Source organism: Aedes albopictus, chromosome 1 (assembly GCF_035046485.1).
Source record: "Aedes albopictus strain Foshan chromosome 1, AalbF5, whole genome shotgun sequence".
Taxonomy (NCBI): domain Eukaryota; kingdom Metazoa; phylum Arthropoda; class Insecta; order Diptera; family Culicidae; genus Aedes; species Aedes albopictus.
In genome coordinates this window covers 296365195-296380590 of record NC_085136.1, presented here as the reverse complement: position 1 = coordinate 296380590, position 15396 = coordinate 296365195, and the positions used below count along the sequence as shown (strand labels likewise).

At 45.5% G+C, this 15396-nt stretch overlaps 1 protein-coding gene across 1 annotated transcript; it reads left to right on the top strand.

The window, feature by feature from the left end:
* Positions 1-7196: 7196 nt before the first annotated feature.
* On the top strand, positions 7197-14961 carry LOC115265164 (uncharacterized). Its single transcript, XM_062847032.1, has 2 exons — positions 7197-10881; positions 12484-14961. The coding sequence occupies exons 1-2, from the start codon at positions 8605-8607 to the stop codon at positions 13885-13887; spliced, it is 3681 nt and encodes a 1226-aa protein (XP_062703016.1). The 5' UTR covers positions 7197-8604; the 3' UTR covers positions 13888-14961.
* Positions 14962-15396: the final 435 nt, after the last annotated feature.

Here is a 15396-nt window from a genome sequence, read left to right as displayed (position 1 = left end):
CAAATGCCTGTTCTCTGTGTGTATACACCTGACTGATGCAATATGCTTCTTGGCGGCGCTAGTGTTCTTAACTAATTTTAGTTTGAATTCTTTCACAGATTCCAGTTCTATGTAGCTTGGATGTTTGTTCCCTGTAGTAACTAGCTTTCAATGTGTTTCTAACATGGGATAAACTTCTACGAGGCGACAATTCAAAGCATACTGTTTGACTCCCTCGAAATTTGCAAAGACTTGTTCCCTTGCATGTTAAGAACCATTGAAAACTATTTGCCGTCAATACAAGGAAATTCCGAAGTGGCTGCCAGAATTCTTGAATATTTTGTCACAACTCCCACATGAACGAGCTCCCCAAAAATTAAACAAACTTTTTCCTTCCATATTCACGTGTCAACAAATCCCATTATGCCGAACGAACAAGCATCCGAGAGTTGTCGTCCCAGGCTCTACCCATTTAGGTTGCTTGTTACTAGCTACTATGTGAGCAGCAAAGGTTGTTTGTCGTATACAGTTTGGCCCCAGCAGCCGAGTCCTAATCGGCCATGTCAACACACCCCAGTCTGATGGAAAACACTTTAAAAGGATCAAGTTTCTAATCGCTTCCTGGGGACCAACCAGCCGGCACGGCACTACCGGTTGGTTGTTCGGGAAAAGTTTGTCTAGGTTGGCAATTCAATAAAGCTCGACATTTCGCCACCGGCCGCCCCTCAGTTTTAAAACGCCGCCGGTCATGCAGCATTTGTTGTGATAATTTAATATCCGGTTAACATGGGAAAAGTCCAACTCGTTGGCAAGAGAGGAGTTCTGCTTCTGGGAACGAAAGGATGTGACGTTATCGTTACTCTGATGGGCGATGGGCCAAATGAAATGAATGGAATTCCGGACGTAGCTCGACAAGAGGCTTGTTTGATTGAATGAGTACCTACCGAAGCGAAAGCTGGATGTGGGGGGTTCAGAAGGAAACCGGTTTGAGAACTGATTTTCAATTTCAGCTTTCTTTGTTCCGGTTGAAATTGCTACCTCTTGGTGATGAATGCCTACATTACGGCGAATGACTTTGCATAGGCAACTGAATGCTAGTTCGATATGGAAACTTTGTGGTGAGATTTGCTTTACATTTAGTTTCCATTGAGAGTAAACTACAAAAGCATCCCACATATAAGTAATGTGTTATGAAAATATGAGCATGCATTTTAGCGGTGAAGGCACGTGTATTCTTCAATACCATGCTTATGGTGTATGGCCTCGATTCTCGGCAAATCACAAAAGTTTTCCTAATTAAAATATCCATTTTTTTTTTCTTGATCCTTTCTATAGTGCATATAGACTGTAGGCCTTCCTGCCTACTACACAATGTACGAACTTAAAATGATCAATGATAGAGGAAGTTTTCCGCACAGATAACAGACGTTCAAGCTAGAACAAAACGTTGACAATAAGTTTCATATTCACCACTGACAGTAACGGCTGAAGTGGTTGCCAAGCTTCCTCCTACAATTTCTTCAGGCCTTCAATAATTCCGTAGGTGAAACTTCAATAAGGTTTCAAGAAAAAAATTTAGAGACGGAAGAGTTCCTAAATCAACTGCAAGTGGAAATCCAAATAAGTTGGAAGTTGAATTTTGGGAGCAATTCCAGGAGAAAGTTTATAGTAGAAGACCTCCGGATGAAGCTCCAGGAGCAAATCTAAATGGAATCTCTGGAGCAACTCCATTTATAATGCTTGAAAGAAGTTCAGGAGGAATCCTTAAAGGAGGTCTAGGTGGAATCCACGAATGAAAGTTAGTAGAAACGGTTGGAGAATCCAGGAGAGTTCCTTTCTGTAACTACAGGAGGAATCACTTGAGCATTGCGAAGGGAGCACTTAGAGGAACTCCTAGAGAAATCCTTGGAACTCTAGGTGAAATCTCTGCAACAACTTCAAGTCAAATTTCTACAGAACTTCATTACAACACCTTGGTCAACTCCAAAACAGTTCCTATGGCAGTGGTTCCTCTTTATGGAACACTGGGAAAAACTCACAGATGAAAATCTTGGATGAATTTCATGCCATGTTTGAGAACCAATTAGAAGAGGAATCCTCCGGGAAGTATTCCTGGAACAACTGTAGAAAAATCCCTGGAGCTACTTTCTATAATATCTCTGGAACAGTTCCGGGTATATTTCGTGAAAGAACTACAAGAGAATCCCCAAGAGCAACTTCCATTGATGTCTATGCATTTTTGAATAAAATTTCACAAAAAAAATGGTTTCTGAAAAAATGGAAAACTTTTTCCACCACAAAAAAAAATCAGAAGATACCTTGATCCATACTCTACATGTGCACGAGAACCGATTTTGAAAATATTGCTTCGTTATTTTATAAAAAAATCAAAAACCAAAAAAATGAGGAAATGCTTCCAGTTTCGCCTTAAGGTGAAACATCAAGAAATCCCAATGTCATTTTGTATACAAACTATGGAGGGCACAAATCTGACGAACGAAGCATTGAACCAAACCGCACTTGTTTATCCTGGCTTTCTCTGCTCACTTGCAAAGAGAGGCAGCTTTTCCAAATCGAGTGAATTTGTTTACGAATTTTCAAGAATGGTGAAAACATGAGTAGGGGATCAAATCGGCCACTGTGGCAGCCATATTTGTATTCTTTGGTGTTTATCTTTAATAAATCCATAGAAAAATGTCAATAGCAGTGGTGGAGTTTCAGAATGACCTATTACAAACTTTCCTCAAGAGTAATTGAAGCAATTTATGGAGAAATTCTTGAAGGAATTTCTGAAGCAAGCGCAGGGCAAATTTCTTTAAGAATCCCTAGAACAAATGCTGGGTTTCTGAAGAAAACCTTGTTAAATTTAAATACCAAATTCATAGAGTGGATTCTGCAGAAATCCATGATCAACATTGGAAAACCTTTTATGGACTGACTTCTTCAAGGAATCCTTAAGCAAACTTATGAAGGAATCTCATGAAAAAGTCCTTAAAGAATCTCCAGAGAAATTTCCATGGGAATGTTTTTAAGAAGTTCAAAAGAAAATTTCGAAAGAATTGCTGAAGGAGTTTATGAAAGGTTTTCTAAAGAAGTGCTTGGAGAAATTTCTGGGGGAATTCTGAACTTTTCATTTCCTGAAGGGATCGCTGAAAAGATTTCTGAAGAAATCCTTGCACCACTGCAGCAACTTCAGGAGGCATCTTTGGAGAAACACCAGGAGAAATACCTGCGGCAGTTCCAGAAAGAGGCCTTCAAGTAATAATATCTATAAGAACTTCAGGAGGAACTCCAGGATGAATCCTTGAACACCGAGAAAAATTTCTACTCAGTGGCTGCATTGGTGTAACTCAGAAATAAAAAAAATCCTTTGTTTTCTTACTCAGTTTCAGCTAAAAGTGGGACAACCCATTACCAATACTGGGTGGGACTAAAGTCCAAAAGCAAACCCGTTCATCGAGGTACATGAGGAATTTTAAAAACCAACTCTCTGGGGAATACTCTAGTAGAGGAAGTTTGGGAGAAACTCTTAGAGAAACCCCAGGCGGAATCCCTGGAGGAAGTCCTAAAGGAACCTCTTGAGGAACTTCAGGGCCAAATCCTTAGAGCAGTTTTATGTGGAATTCCTAAAATACTTCAAAAAGAAATCTTATAGGAAATCCAGCTGGAGTCATTGGAGGAAATTGGATAAGAATTTCTTAATAAACTCCAGAAGAACCCCTTGGTGAAGCTCCAGTATAACTTTTTAGAGTAGCTCCTGGTGGAAAGCTTCAGGAAATTCATAGAAAATTCTTAAAGGAACTTTATGAGCAATCCCTGGAACAGTTGCAGAAAGTGGCCGTCAACCAGAAATCTCTGTCATAACTTTCGAAGGCATCCTTAGAGGAACTCCATAAGGAAATCAAAGACACAGAACGTGGTGTAACTTTAGGTCAAATCAACAGATCCGCCAAAAAAAATTCCTAGAGCAATTCGAGGTGGAATCCCTTCCGCTATACTGTGTGGATTATCTGGATTAATTCCAGAAGGAATCGCTGGGGCAACTGCAATAGAAATCCCCGAAGAAGCTCTAAGATAACTCCAGGATGAGATCCTGAAATAACTTCATGTTGAAAACCTGGAGCAACTCAAGGACGAATTCATAAACAAACTGTTTGAGTAGTCCCTGAAGCACTGGGGCAGCTCTCTCATATCTGGAGCAACTACAGATGCTGTCCTTTCAGTTCATTTGTATTTTTGTGAATTCTCTAGACGAACATCAAAAAATATCTTTGGGACCACTATAGGAGAAGTCACGGATGTTTTCTGGAGTGAATCTGTGCAAAATTCCTGGAAAAACTACAGCTGAAGTTCCTGGTTCAATTTCAGAAATTCAGTTAGAAAAAAAAACTGCAAAAGAAATGCTTGAATAAGATTAGGAATCCCAAGAGAAATCTTGATATATTCGTAGAGAAATTCTTAGTTGAATTCCCGTAGTAGTTCCAGGAAGAGATCTCTGGAAAAAAGGGGGAATTTTTGAAGGAAAATAAAGGGGACCTCCAAAATGAATCCTTGTAGGTACTTTAGGTGGAATCACTGTAACAACTTCATGTGGATATTGTGTCTGGGTCCATTTGGGCAGGAACACCTATTTTGGGTACTTACTGCTATCACTCAGTCAATTTTGAACCAATATACTTGATTTTTGTGACACGATCAGATACATTTGTAACCATGTTTAAAAATTCAAGTCAATCGGTTTGAAATTGATTGAGTTATACCAGCAAGTGCCCAAAATGGGTGCTTCTGCCCAAATGGTCCCAGACCCTATTTAGAAAATTTCAGGAGGAAAATCCAGAGCAGTGCCAGAAGCATTCCTGAATCAACTTCAAGTAGAATCCTTGGAGAAACTCCAGTCAGAAATCCTCTTGAACTCCATGTGAAATTTTAGGAACAGCTCCAAACGAAATCCCCAGATGATTGATCTACGAAAGCAATTCCAGGAGCAACTTTAGGTGATATTCCTAAAGAAATACATCAAATCGCGGCGATTTAAACAATAATAACATAAAGAAATACCTGGTAGAACCTCTGGATAAACTTCATTAGGAAACTTCTGGAACAACTCCATGTTCCTAAAAGAACTCCAAAATCTTTACAAAAAGTTCAAATGGAATCCCTCGAGTAAAATTTATTAGAAATTCCCGGAGTAACCTCCGAAGAGTTCATTTTGTATCAGTAACATAAAATTCCACACATGGTGGAATAACTAGGACAACTCCAGAAGAAATCCTTGAAGTGGCTCCAGCTGGAGCCCTTACAGTAGATCCAAAAAGAAGCACTTCACTTGAAATCTTTGTAAGAACTTTAGGAGGAGTCCTTAGAGAAACTTCAGGAGAAATCCACGTAGGTAAATCAAATGATGTCCCTGGAACAACTCCAGGTAGATCCCCGTGGAATAAATCCAGGAGAAATTCCTGGGGAAGCTATAGAAGTAACTTACGGACGAACTTCTGAGGGAACTTCTGTTGAAATACCTTGAGCTGCTCCGGCGGTGAATGATTTGAGCAATTTTATACTGGAGAATTATATGGTAAATATTTCGAACACTTCGATTGACTCCAGAAGAAATGCCCTCAAGATCTTCTCGAGAGAACTTCCTGGAGAATCATCATGGGGGTTCCTTCCCTCCAGGCGATTTACATTGTCCGCTCAAACTTTCACTGTTGCTTCTTAGAGTCCAAAGCAAGATTGTTGGCTTTACAGATTTGAGTATTATTTTGATTTTTTTTTACAAGTGAAGCCCTCATAGCAGAAGCGATGTACACGATAAGACACGTATCGGACGTAGCCGATACAAAATGCTCATCAACAAAGGAAGCTGCGTTACTAACCGGAAGTGCTTGTAAAACACTGAGCTGAGAAGCAGATTTTATCCCATTTGGAATGACATAGAAGATGAAGAAAAGACGCGTGGACCACATTGAGCCTAGTGTTATAGCTTGAGCTTTAAGTTGATTGATCGCCCGTAGATGCTATTACATATAGTATCACCAGACCAGCAACACTCACACAAGTAATCAATAAGATAATTCTCGGGAACCAGCAAGCATCTTTATTATAAGAGTGTTGGTGAATTAATATTCTAAGGCCACGTCAGGTTGCAGATCAATGTGGGGAAGGGGACGGAAGTGGTGATTGCAACCGTTTGTATCCACAGAAGACCGAATATACCTCTGCGTCTGCACAAAATCATGCGGACGTTGGAGTGTTGGTGGGATATGGTAGGCAGAGGGTTCACACATTGGTGCGCGGATGTCAAGCACAAGCGTGATATAATTTTGTATTTATTATTCTGAAGATGGTGCGGCACAATTGACTTGATTCCATAACTCAAGCACTTTCTGATAGAATGGCACTGTGATGTAAAAGCCGAAAGATAGGGAAACAGCTTTTTTATCAGTTTCTGGTTCTAGCAATAATGGCTATAAACGAACATATGTATTAGCGTGGTTCAAAAATTCGTTTTTACTCCACACCGCTTATTCGATTCGTAACCAGATTCTAAGCCTTCTCCCAAAAATTGAGCTGATTTGGTTGAAAATTGAGAGTGCACAAGCCCTTCAAAGTTTGTATGGGAATTACTATGGGAAATGGATGTTTTTCATTCAATTGACCGTAGCATTTCCCCAGGTGCCCTAGAGTATTAGCTGACCCTTGGTAGTCCTAGGCTACTCTATCAGCTACAACTTTGCCGAAGACCACATTCAAATCGGACGTCTCATTAATTAATTATCGATTTCCATCCAACTGCAGAAACTTGAACAGTGATCGTTCAGCTTCCCAGCAGGCAACATTACTGCACATGGCGGTAAAGATAGCACACAGAAATCATGGCTACTATGTTTCAAGGCAAATTGCAGTGATGCCCATCGAATAATGTAACAATCATGATCAAAGATTTTCATTCTGGACAAAAATCAATAACTAATTAATGAGGCGTCCGATTTGAATGTGGTCTTCGGCAAAGTTGTAGCTGATAGAGTAGCCTAGGACTATCAAGGGTCAGCTAACACTCTACGGAACCTGGGGAAATGCTACGGTCAATTGAATGAAAAACATCCATTTCCCATAGTAATTCCCATACAAACTTTGAAGGGCTTGTGCAGTCTCAATTTTCAACCAAATCAGCTCAATTTTTGGGAGAAGGCTTAGAATCTGGTTACGAATCGAATGAGCGGTGTACGCGCCTAACGCGTGCAAGCGAAAATGTCACGAGTCCCACCTCGCCATCCATTTAAATTTACAACGAGTCGACGACGGCGAAACATTTGCAGCGACATGTGCTACAAGTGGGCGGAGCAAACAACGCAGCGCAGCGAGCGCTGCTCCTTTTTTATCTTTTTTTTTTTCTTGAATTCAAGCATATATAAGGAACCCCAATGTAAGAATTTCTATCAGTCTTAAATATACCTTCAACAAAAGCGGATCGCAAGGAAGTAGTTTTTTTCTAAACGTGAACCGAACTGTGGTACCCAACCTGGTCAACGAGGCGATCGGTTGGCTTTCCTCCCTCTTCATCCAACCCGAGTGTGGGTCAGCGTCGAGTGTGCAGCTTTCATCGAGACGGCGTTGCGGTGGAACGGCGAACGTGTCGAGACCCGTTCGGCGTGGCCCTTCTTTGCGCTTACTCGACTGTTCGAGACGTTTGTGTGAGCGGTGCAGCTGCGGCGAAGGAGGCGAACGCGTCGAGACCTGTTCGGCGTTGCCAGCGATTGCTCGGCTGTTCGATACGTTGTGTTGTCTGAGCGGTGCTGCGGCGGCGAAGGAGTTGGTTGCTTCGAAGAAGTTGTGCTTGCTGTGTTGCGGGGCCCAGGAGTGTATGCCGAGAAGAGTTACAGAAATAATTTTCCCCTCAATAATTTTCCTCTACTGGCATTGGGCGTCACTCCTGGCGTACCCGTTCACAACCAAGCAACGACGAGCCATAAAGCGAGTTATCCGGCATTTCGGCCGTGGTCCTTCGAGCGGTGAATACGTCGGCTGGCAGCTGTGAGGCACGGCTGCAAGCGAGTTCCTGGTGTAGCTGATAACCGTGGTGTGCACGGTCTTCGGCTGCGTGTGACTGATCAGCATTTCCCATCGTCGGCTGGTGACCGTGGTGAGCGCGGTCGTCGGCTTCGGGCGGTTGGTAGCTGCAACGTGTGCAGCTGTCGACGCCTTCCAACATCGGCTGGTGACCGTGACTGGCACGGTCGTCGGCACCGGGTGACTTTCGGCTGCGACGAGCGTGGCTGTCAGCATCGAGTGGTCCGGGTATCGGTGGTGCTGCGATCAGGTGAGTAACCTACCTCCTACCTCCATTGTTAAGTATCCAACATTTGGTCCGGATCGAGCCGGATTGTACCAGTGTGATACGTCCATTCGAGATTGAACAAGTTTGTGTGTGACCAATCCTCCTATCGCGTGAATTTCGAGAGTTTGATTCCTTCGCGAATATTCGTTGCCCCTCCAATCAAGACAGTCAACAGTGTGTCAAGCGCAGTGGTACCCAAAGTGATAGAAAAGTGAAAGCCCTTAGTGAACTGAAGTGGAGTGTGTATGAAGCGAGAGCCCTAGAAGTGAACATTAGTGAAGAGTGTGAAAATGGAAAACTTGAAGAAATTGGTTCATCAGCGTGGACAAGTGAAGGCGCGGGTGACGACGATCGTCGGAAAGTTGAATGAAGCAACAGAGCATCCCGAAACGACGAGCCTCTCTCAGCTGAAGGCCCTCGAGAAGAAGCTGGAGCTGCACTATGCGGAGTACTCGTCGAAGCATGATTCGATCATGTCGCAGTGTCCAACCGAGAGCATAGACGACCAAGACAGGAAGCTGGACGAGTTCGACGAGCTACATACAGATGCGCTGGTGAAGCTGAATCAGCTAGTGGATTTCTTCCGTGCAGAACCGGCAAACAATAGAGCTCCTCAAGTGATCGTGACCCAACAACCTCTGAGAACTCCGATCCCAACCTTCGATGGGAAGTACGAGAGTTGGCCTAAATTCAAGGCTCTTTTCAACGACCTAGTTGGAAAGTGTGGTGACTCAGACGCAACCAAGTTGCAGTATCTGGACAAGGCGTTGATTGGTGAAGCGTCCGGCATTTTGGATGCGAAGATCATCAACAACAATAATTACGAGCAAGCTTGGCAGTTGTTGGAAGAGCGATTCGAGAACCCGAGGGTGATCATCGACACCCATATTTCTGGTCTGCTGTCGATGAAGCCCATTCCCAAGCAAAGTTTTAAGGAGTTGAGAAACCTCATCGATACCTGCAATCGTCACGTGGAAGGATTGCGGTTCATGGAACAAGAAGTCGACGGTACAGCTGGATTGATTGTGGTGAAGCTTCTAACCATGTGCCTCGACGGAGAAACGCGGAAGCAGTGGGAACTTACCTTGGATCACGGTGAACTGCCTGACCTTGACGGGTCTTTGAAGTTCCTCAGAAACTACTGCCAGGTCCTCGAAAGATGCGAAGTGGATAAAATGCCTTCTTCTAAAGCAGTTGCCAAACCTTCTGCAACGCCGAAGACCAGCTTCTCACCCAGATCATCCCTTCCTGCAACATCCAGCCCAGCGGAGAATGTGTGTGACATTTGTGCAGGCCAGCACTGCAACTACAAGTGCCCGACCTTCCTGAGCATGAGCGTCGATCAGCGTGTCAGCAAGGTGAAGCAGTCCGGACTTTGTTTCAACTGCCTCCGGAAGGGTCACCAGATCAGGGCTTGTCCATCCGACAAGTCATGCTTGAAGTGCTCCAGGAGGCATCACTCGATGCTGCATTTTGAGCAGCAGTTCCAGCCTGAAACAAAGGAGCAAAATTCCAGCGTGTTGTCCGAGCAGCCAGAGGTGGAGACAGCAGTAGCGTCTACTGCGCCTGAGGAGCCTGTTTCAACAGCGTGTTCCGGTATCGATCGGCGAGCAAAACATGTGTTTCTGATGACGGCGTTGGTGAACGTTGCCTCCAAGAGTGGAAAAAGCTTCAAGTTGCGTGCACTACTCGATTCAGGATCCCAAGTCAACCTTGTATCCGAAGCGGCCGTGAAATTGCTTGGACTTCCGCGATACCCGGCCAACGTTCCGGTTGTAGGAGTGGGTGGTGCCAGATCCCAAATTCGGCATCACGTGATCCTGAAGCTGTCTTCCGACTACACCAATTTCGAAAGTGACTTGGACTGTTTGGTTACCGCGAGGGTGACTGGTAGGATCCCATCCGTTCCGGTTAACATCTCAGACTGGAAATTCCCAGCCGAAATAGTGCTTGCCGATCCAAGTTTCAACCAACCGAGAGATGTGGATCTATTGATCGGTGCCGAGCACTTTTTCGATATCTTGAAGCAAGCTCAGATGAAACTTTCCGCAGAACTACCTGCCTTGCATGAGACCCAATTTGGGTGGGTTGTCGCCGGTGCCATGGAGGATTCTGGAGATGAAGTCGTTAACGTGTTGTGTGCCACTAGTGAGGATCCATTGCTGAAAAGCATCCAGAGATTTTTTGAACAAGAAGAGCTTCCAGAAGAGAAGGTGCAAACGAGTGAAGAGGAAGCGATCGAAGAGCACTTCAGCAAGACATACCGTCGAGAAGAGGATGGCCGATTCGTAGTTCAATTACCGTTCCGCGAGTCCATCAATCAACTGGGAGACTCCCGTTCGTTAGCAATGAAGAGATTTCTAGCAAGCGAGAAACGTCTAGCCAACCAACCCGAGATGAAGGAGATGTACCAGGCGTTCATAAGAGAGTACGAAGATCTTGGACATTGCCACGAGATCCGTGAGGTAGACGATCCGCCCAACCAACAGAATTACTATTTCCCACACCATGCTGTGCTCAAGCCCTCGAGTACCAGCACAAAACTACGTGTTGTGTTCGACGGCAAGGCGAAGGCTAACGGATTATCCCTCAATGAAGTTTTGATGGTCGGACCCAAAATCCAGAGTGACCTCTTTTCTATCCTGCTGCGCTTCCGAAAGCACATCTATGCGTTTTCGGCTGACGTTGAGAAAATGTATAGACAGGTGAAAATCGATTCAAGCCAGACGCACTACCAGAGGATCTTCTGGCGTGACAATCCAATGGAACCGGTGCGAGTGATGGAGTTGTCAACGGTTACCTACGGGACTTCCCCTGCGTCATTTCTAGCTGTGAGGTCCGTGGTTCAACTAGCAAGAGATGAGCGCGTTCAGTTTCCTGAAGCTGCAGAGGCCATATTAGAAGACTGTTACATGGACGATATACTGAGCGGTGCTTCAACGCTAGCATCTGCAACACAACTGCGAAGCGACATTGAAGAGGTTATGCTGAAGGGAAAGTTTACTGTTCGAAAGTGGTGCTCAAATGATGAAGGCGTACTAGAAGGTGTTCCAGAACAAGACCGGGAGAAGCTTGTCTGCATAGAAGATACCGATGCCAACGAAACGATTCGAGCCTTGGGAGTTTTGTGGAATTCGAGAAGTGATCAATTTCTCTTCTGGAGGAATCCGGAAGTGTTACCCGATGAGAAGGTAACAAAAAGGAGTGTCCTGTCCCAGATAGCCAAATTATTCGATCCGCTTGGTCTGATATCTCCTGTGATCGTGTTGGCTAAATCAATCATGCAACAACTGTGGGCCGATGGTTTGGATTGGGACGAAACCCTTGAAAACGAATTGTTGAGTAGGTGGGTGATCTTCCATCAGTCACTGGTGCAGCTGAGTGAAATACAGGTACCAAGATGTATCGTAACTCCTGGAGTGCGTCGTATAGAGATACATGGCTTCTCTGATGCATCGAGTATCGCCTACGGTGCATGTCTGTATTTGCGTTGTGTCCAAGAGAATGGAGAAGTGTCTGTCAGACTGATTTGTAGTAAGTCTCGGATCGCTCCGTTACGTCGTCTTACCATTCCCCGACTAGAGTTATGTGCCGCCGTGATACTTGCACGATTGGTTAACGTAGTACTCCCTATCTTGAAAATCGAAGTTCATGACGTCAAGCTGTGGTCGGATAGTCAGATTGTGCTGGCATGGATAAAGAAGAGCCCAGACCAACTTCAATTCTATGTTAAAAACCGAGTCATGGAGATCAACAAATTGACCAGTGCCTATGAGTGGAAATACGTCAGATCTGAAGCCAATCCAGCGGATCTGGTATCTAGAGGATGCTATCCAGGAGCATTGAGCCGCTCCGACATGTGGTGGGTAGGCCCATCGTTTCTGCAAGTTGCTGACTACGAAATTCCGGAGGCTCCGATGATCAAGGACGAGGAGTTGCCAGAAATGAGAGAAGTACAAGTGTGTAATCTGGCGAACGAAGTAGAGGACGAGCCAGTGTTCGAGCGGTGTGGTACCTTTTCCAAGCTACAACGTGTGCTAGCGCAAGTTGTGAGATTCACTCGACTGGTGCGTATGAAAGGAGAGGAACGCAGAAACTGCCGTTTCGTATCAATACAGGATATGCAGAAGGCGACAAAGTATATAGTGAGAGTACTGCAGAAAGGCAAGCTAGGCGAAGAGATTGAGTGCGTTCAACGAATGGAAATGCCGAAGCGACTTGCGAACCTCCATCCATTTTTGGATGAAGAAGGATTCTTGCGCGTCGGCGGACGTCTACAGAATTCCATGCTGCCATTCGACGCCAAACACCAATTGCTTCTTCCACGTAATCATCGAGTGACTGAGATGTTGATTCGTCAATATCACGAGGACAGACTTCATGAGGGACCGTCTGGTCTGCTGGCAGCAATAAGGCAGAAGTATTGGTTGGTCAATGCTCGATCAGCCATTCGAAAGGTGACACGCAGCTGTGTAAAGTGCTTCCGCACTAAACCAAGAGAGGTTCAACCTGAAATGGGGAATCTACCAGAGGAGCGAGTGAATTTGGCAGCAGCTTTCGAACTCACGGGTGTAGATTACGCCGGTCCCGTGATAGTGAAGGAAGGTCGATATAAGCCAAAACACATTAAGGCATACATCGCCCTTTTTGTGTGCCTTACGACGAAATCGATTCATCTAGAGTTAGTTTCGGATTTGACCACCGAAGCTTTTCTCGCGGCTTTGGATAGATTTGTCAACCGACGTGGGATGGTGCGCAAAATGATGTCGGACAACGCGACGAATTTTGTTGGCGCATCTAGAGAACTCCACCAGTTGCACATGATGTTCCGTGATCAGACCGAGTCAGCAAAGATTAATGATTTCCTGCTCAAACGGGAGATAGAGTGGGAATTCATCCCGCCAAGGTCCCCAAACTTTGGGGGTCTATGGGAAGCAGGTGTCAAGGTAGTTAAGTCCCACCTGCATCGAACTTTGGGTAACGCGATTTTGAACTTCGAAGAGTTTGGAACCGTTTTGACCAGCATCGAAGCTATAGTGAATTCCCGACCATTGTATGCGCTGTCTGACGATCCCAATGAATCTCTTCCGATTACACCTGCTCATCTGATGCTCGGAAGACCATTGGAACCAGTGGTGAAGCCATCGTACACCGGAATTCCGTTGAATCGCTTGTCCCGCTTCCAGTACATGAATCATTTGCGTGAACAATTTTGGGCTAAGTGGTCAAGAGACTATTTGTCATCGCTTCAATCAAGGGCAAAATGGACAAAAAGTGAACCTAATGTGAAACTGGGTACCATTGTGCTAATGATGGAGGAAAATCAGGCGGTTCAATCATGGAGGCTAGGTAGGATCGCTGCACTGCACCCGGGCCAAGACGGAGTGGTGAGAGTCGCCGACGTGAAGACTGCAGCGGGAATTTTTCGACGCTCAATTCGGAAGTTGGCACCCTTACCGATAGAGGATACTGACGAGCCAAGTTTTGGAATGACATTCCAACCGGCGGGAGCATGTACGCGCCTAACGCGTGCAAGCGAAAATGTCACGAGTCCCACCTCGCCATCCATTTAAATTTACAACGAGTCGACGACGGCGAAACATTTGCAGCGACATGTGCTACAAGTGGGCGGAGCAAACAACGCAGCGCAGCGAGCGCTGCTCCTTTTTTATCTTTTTTTTTCTTGAATTCAAGCATATATAAGGCACCCCAATGTAAGAATTTCTATCAGTCTTAAATATACCTTCAACAAAAGCGGATCGCAAGGAAGTAGTTTTTTTCTAAACGTGAACCGAACTGTGGTACCCAACCTGGTCAACGAGGCGATCGGTTGGCTTTCCTCCCTCTTCATCCAACCCGAGTGTGGGTCAGCGTCGAGTGTGCAGCTTTCATCGAGACGGCGTTGCGGTGGAACGGCGAACGTGTCGAGACCCGTTCGGCGTGGCCCTTCTTTGCGCTTACTCGACTGTTCGAGACGTTTGTGTGAGCGGTGCAGCTGCGGCGAAGGAGGCGAACGCGTCGAGACCTGTTCGGCGTTGCCAGCGATTGCTCGGCTGTTCGATACGTTGTGTTGTCTGAGCGGTGCTGCGGCGGCGAAGGAGTTGGTTGCTTCGAAGAAGTTGTGCTTGCTGTGTTGCGGGGCCCAGGAGTGTATGCCGAGAAGAGTTACAGAAATAATTTTCCCCTCAATAATTTTCCTCTACTGGCATTGGGCGTCACTCCTGGCGTACCCGTTCACAACCAAGCAACGACGAGCCATAAAGCGAGTTATCCGGCATTTCGGCCGTGGTCCTTCGAGCGGTGAATACGTCGGCTGGCAGCTGTGAGGCACGGCTGCAAGCGAGTTCCTGGTGTAGCTGATAACCGTGGTGTGCACGGTCTTCGGCTGCGTGTGACTGATCAGCATTTCCCATCGTCGGCTGGTGACCGTGGTGAGCGCGGTCGTCGGCTTCGGGCGGTTGGTAGCTGCAACGTGTGCAGCTTTCGACGCCTTCCAACATCGGCTGGTGACCGTGACTGGCACGGTCGTCGGCACCGGGTGACTGTCGGCTGCGACGAGCGTGGCTGTCAGCATCGAGTGGTCCGGGTATCGGTGGTGCTGCGATCAGGTGAGTAACCTACCTCCTACCTCCATTGTTAAGTATCCAACAAGCGGTGTGGAGCAAAAACGATTTTTTGAACCATGCTAATATGTATATTCATGAGAAAGTTCACATAATACCAAGTAGGAGGTAAGGCGCGAGCCAGTAGTTACTTCCGGTTCTGTTATATGCCAAGCAAACGTTGCCAACTTGTGTATTCTGAGGAGATTTATTTCCCACAATAAACGCAAAAAATCTCTTCACAAAATCAAAACACCGCATAACAGAAATTGACTGTCTCCGGTTCCTCCGGCGACGATTCCTTTTCACGTCACCGCAGACAAAATGTGAATAAATTGTTTGTACTCCCCCCAAAGGAGAGGTAACAAATAATACCGCATGTTATTTTTCAAACCTAACGCAATTTCACTTGAATCCATTGTCGAAAGTTACTTGTTGTCTCGCAGATTTGAATACAGCTGCGGGTGCCGTGGCATTGTA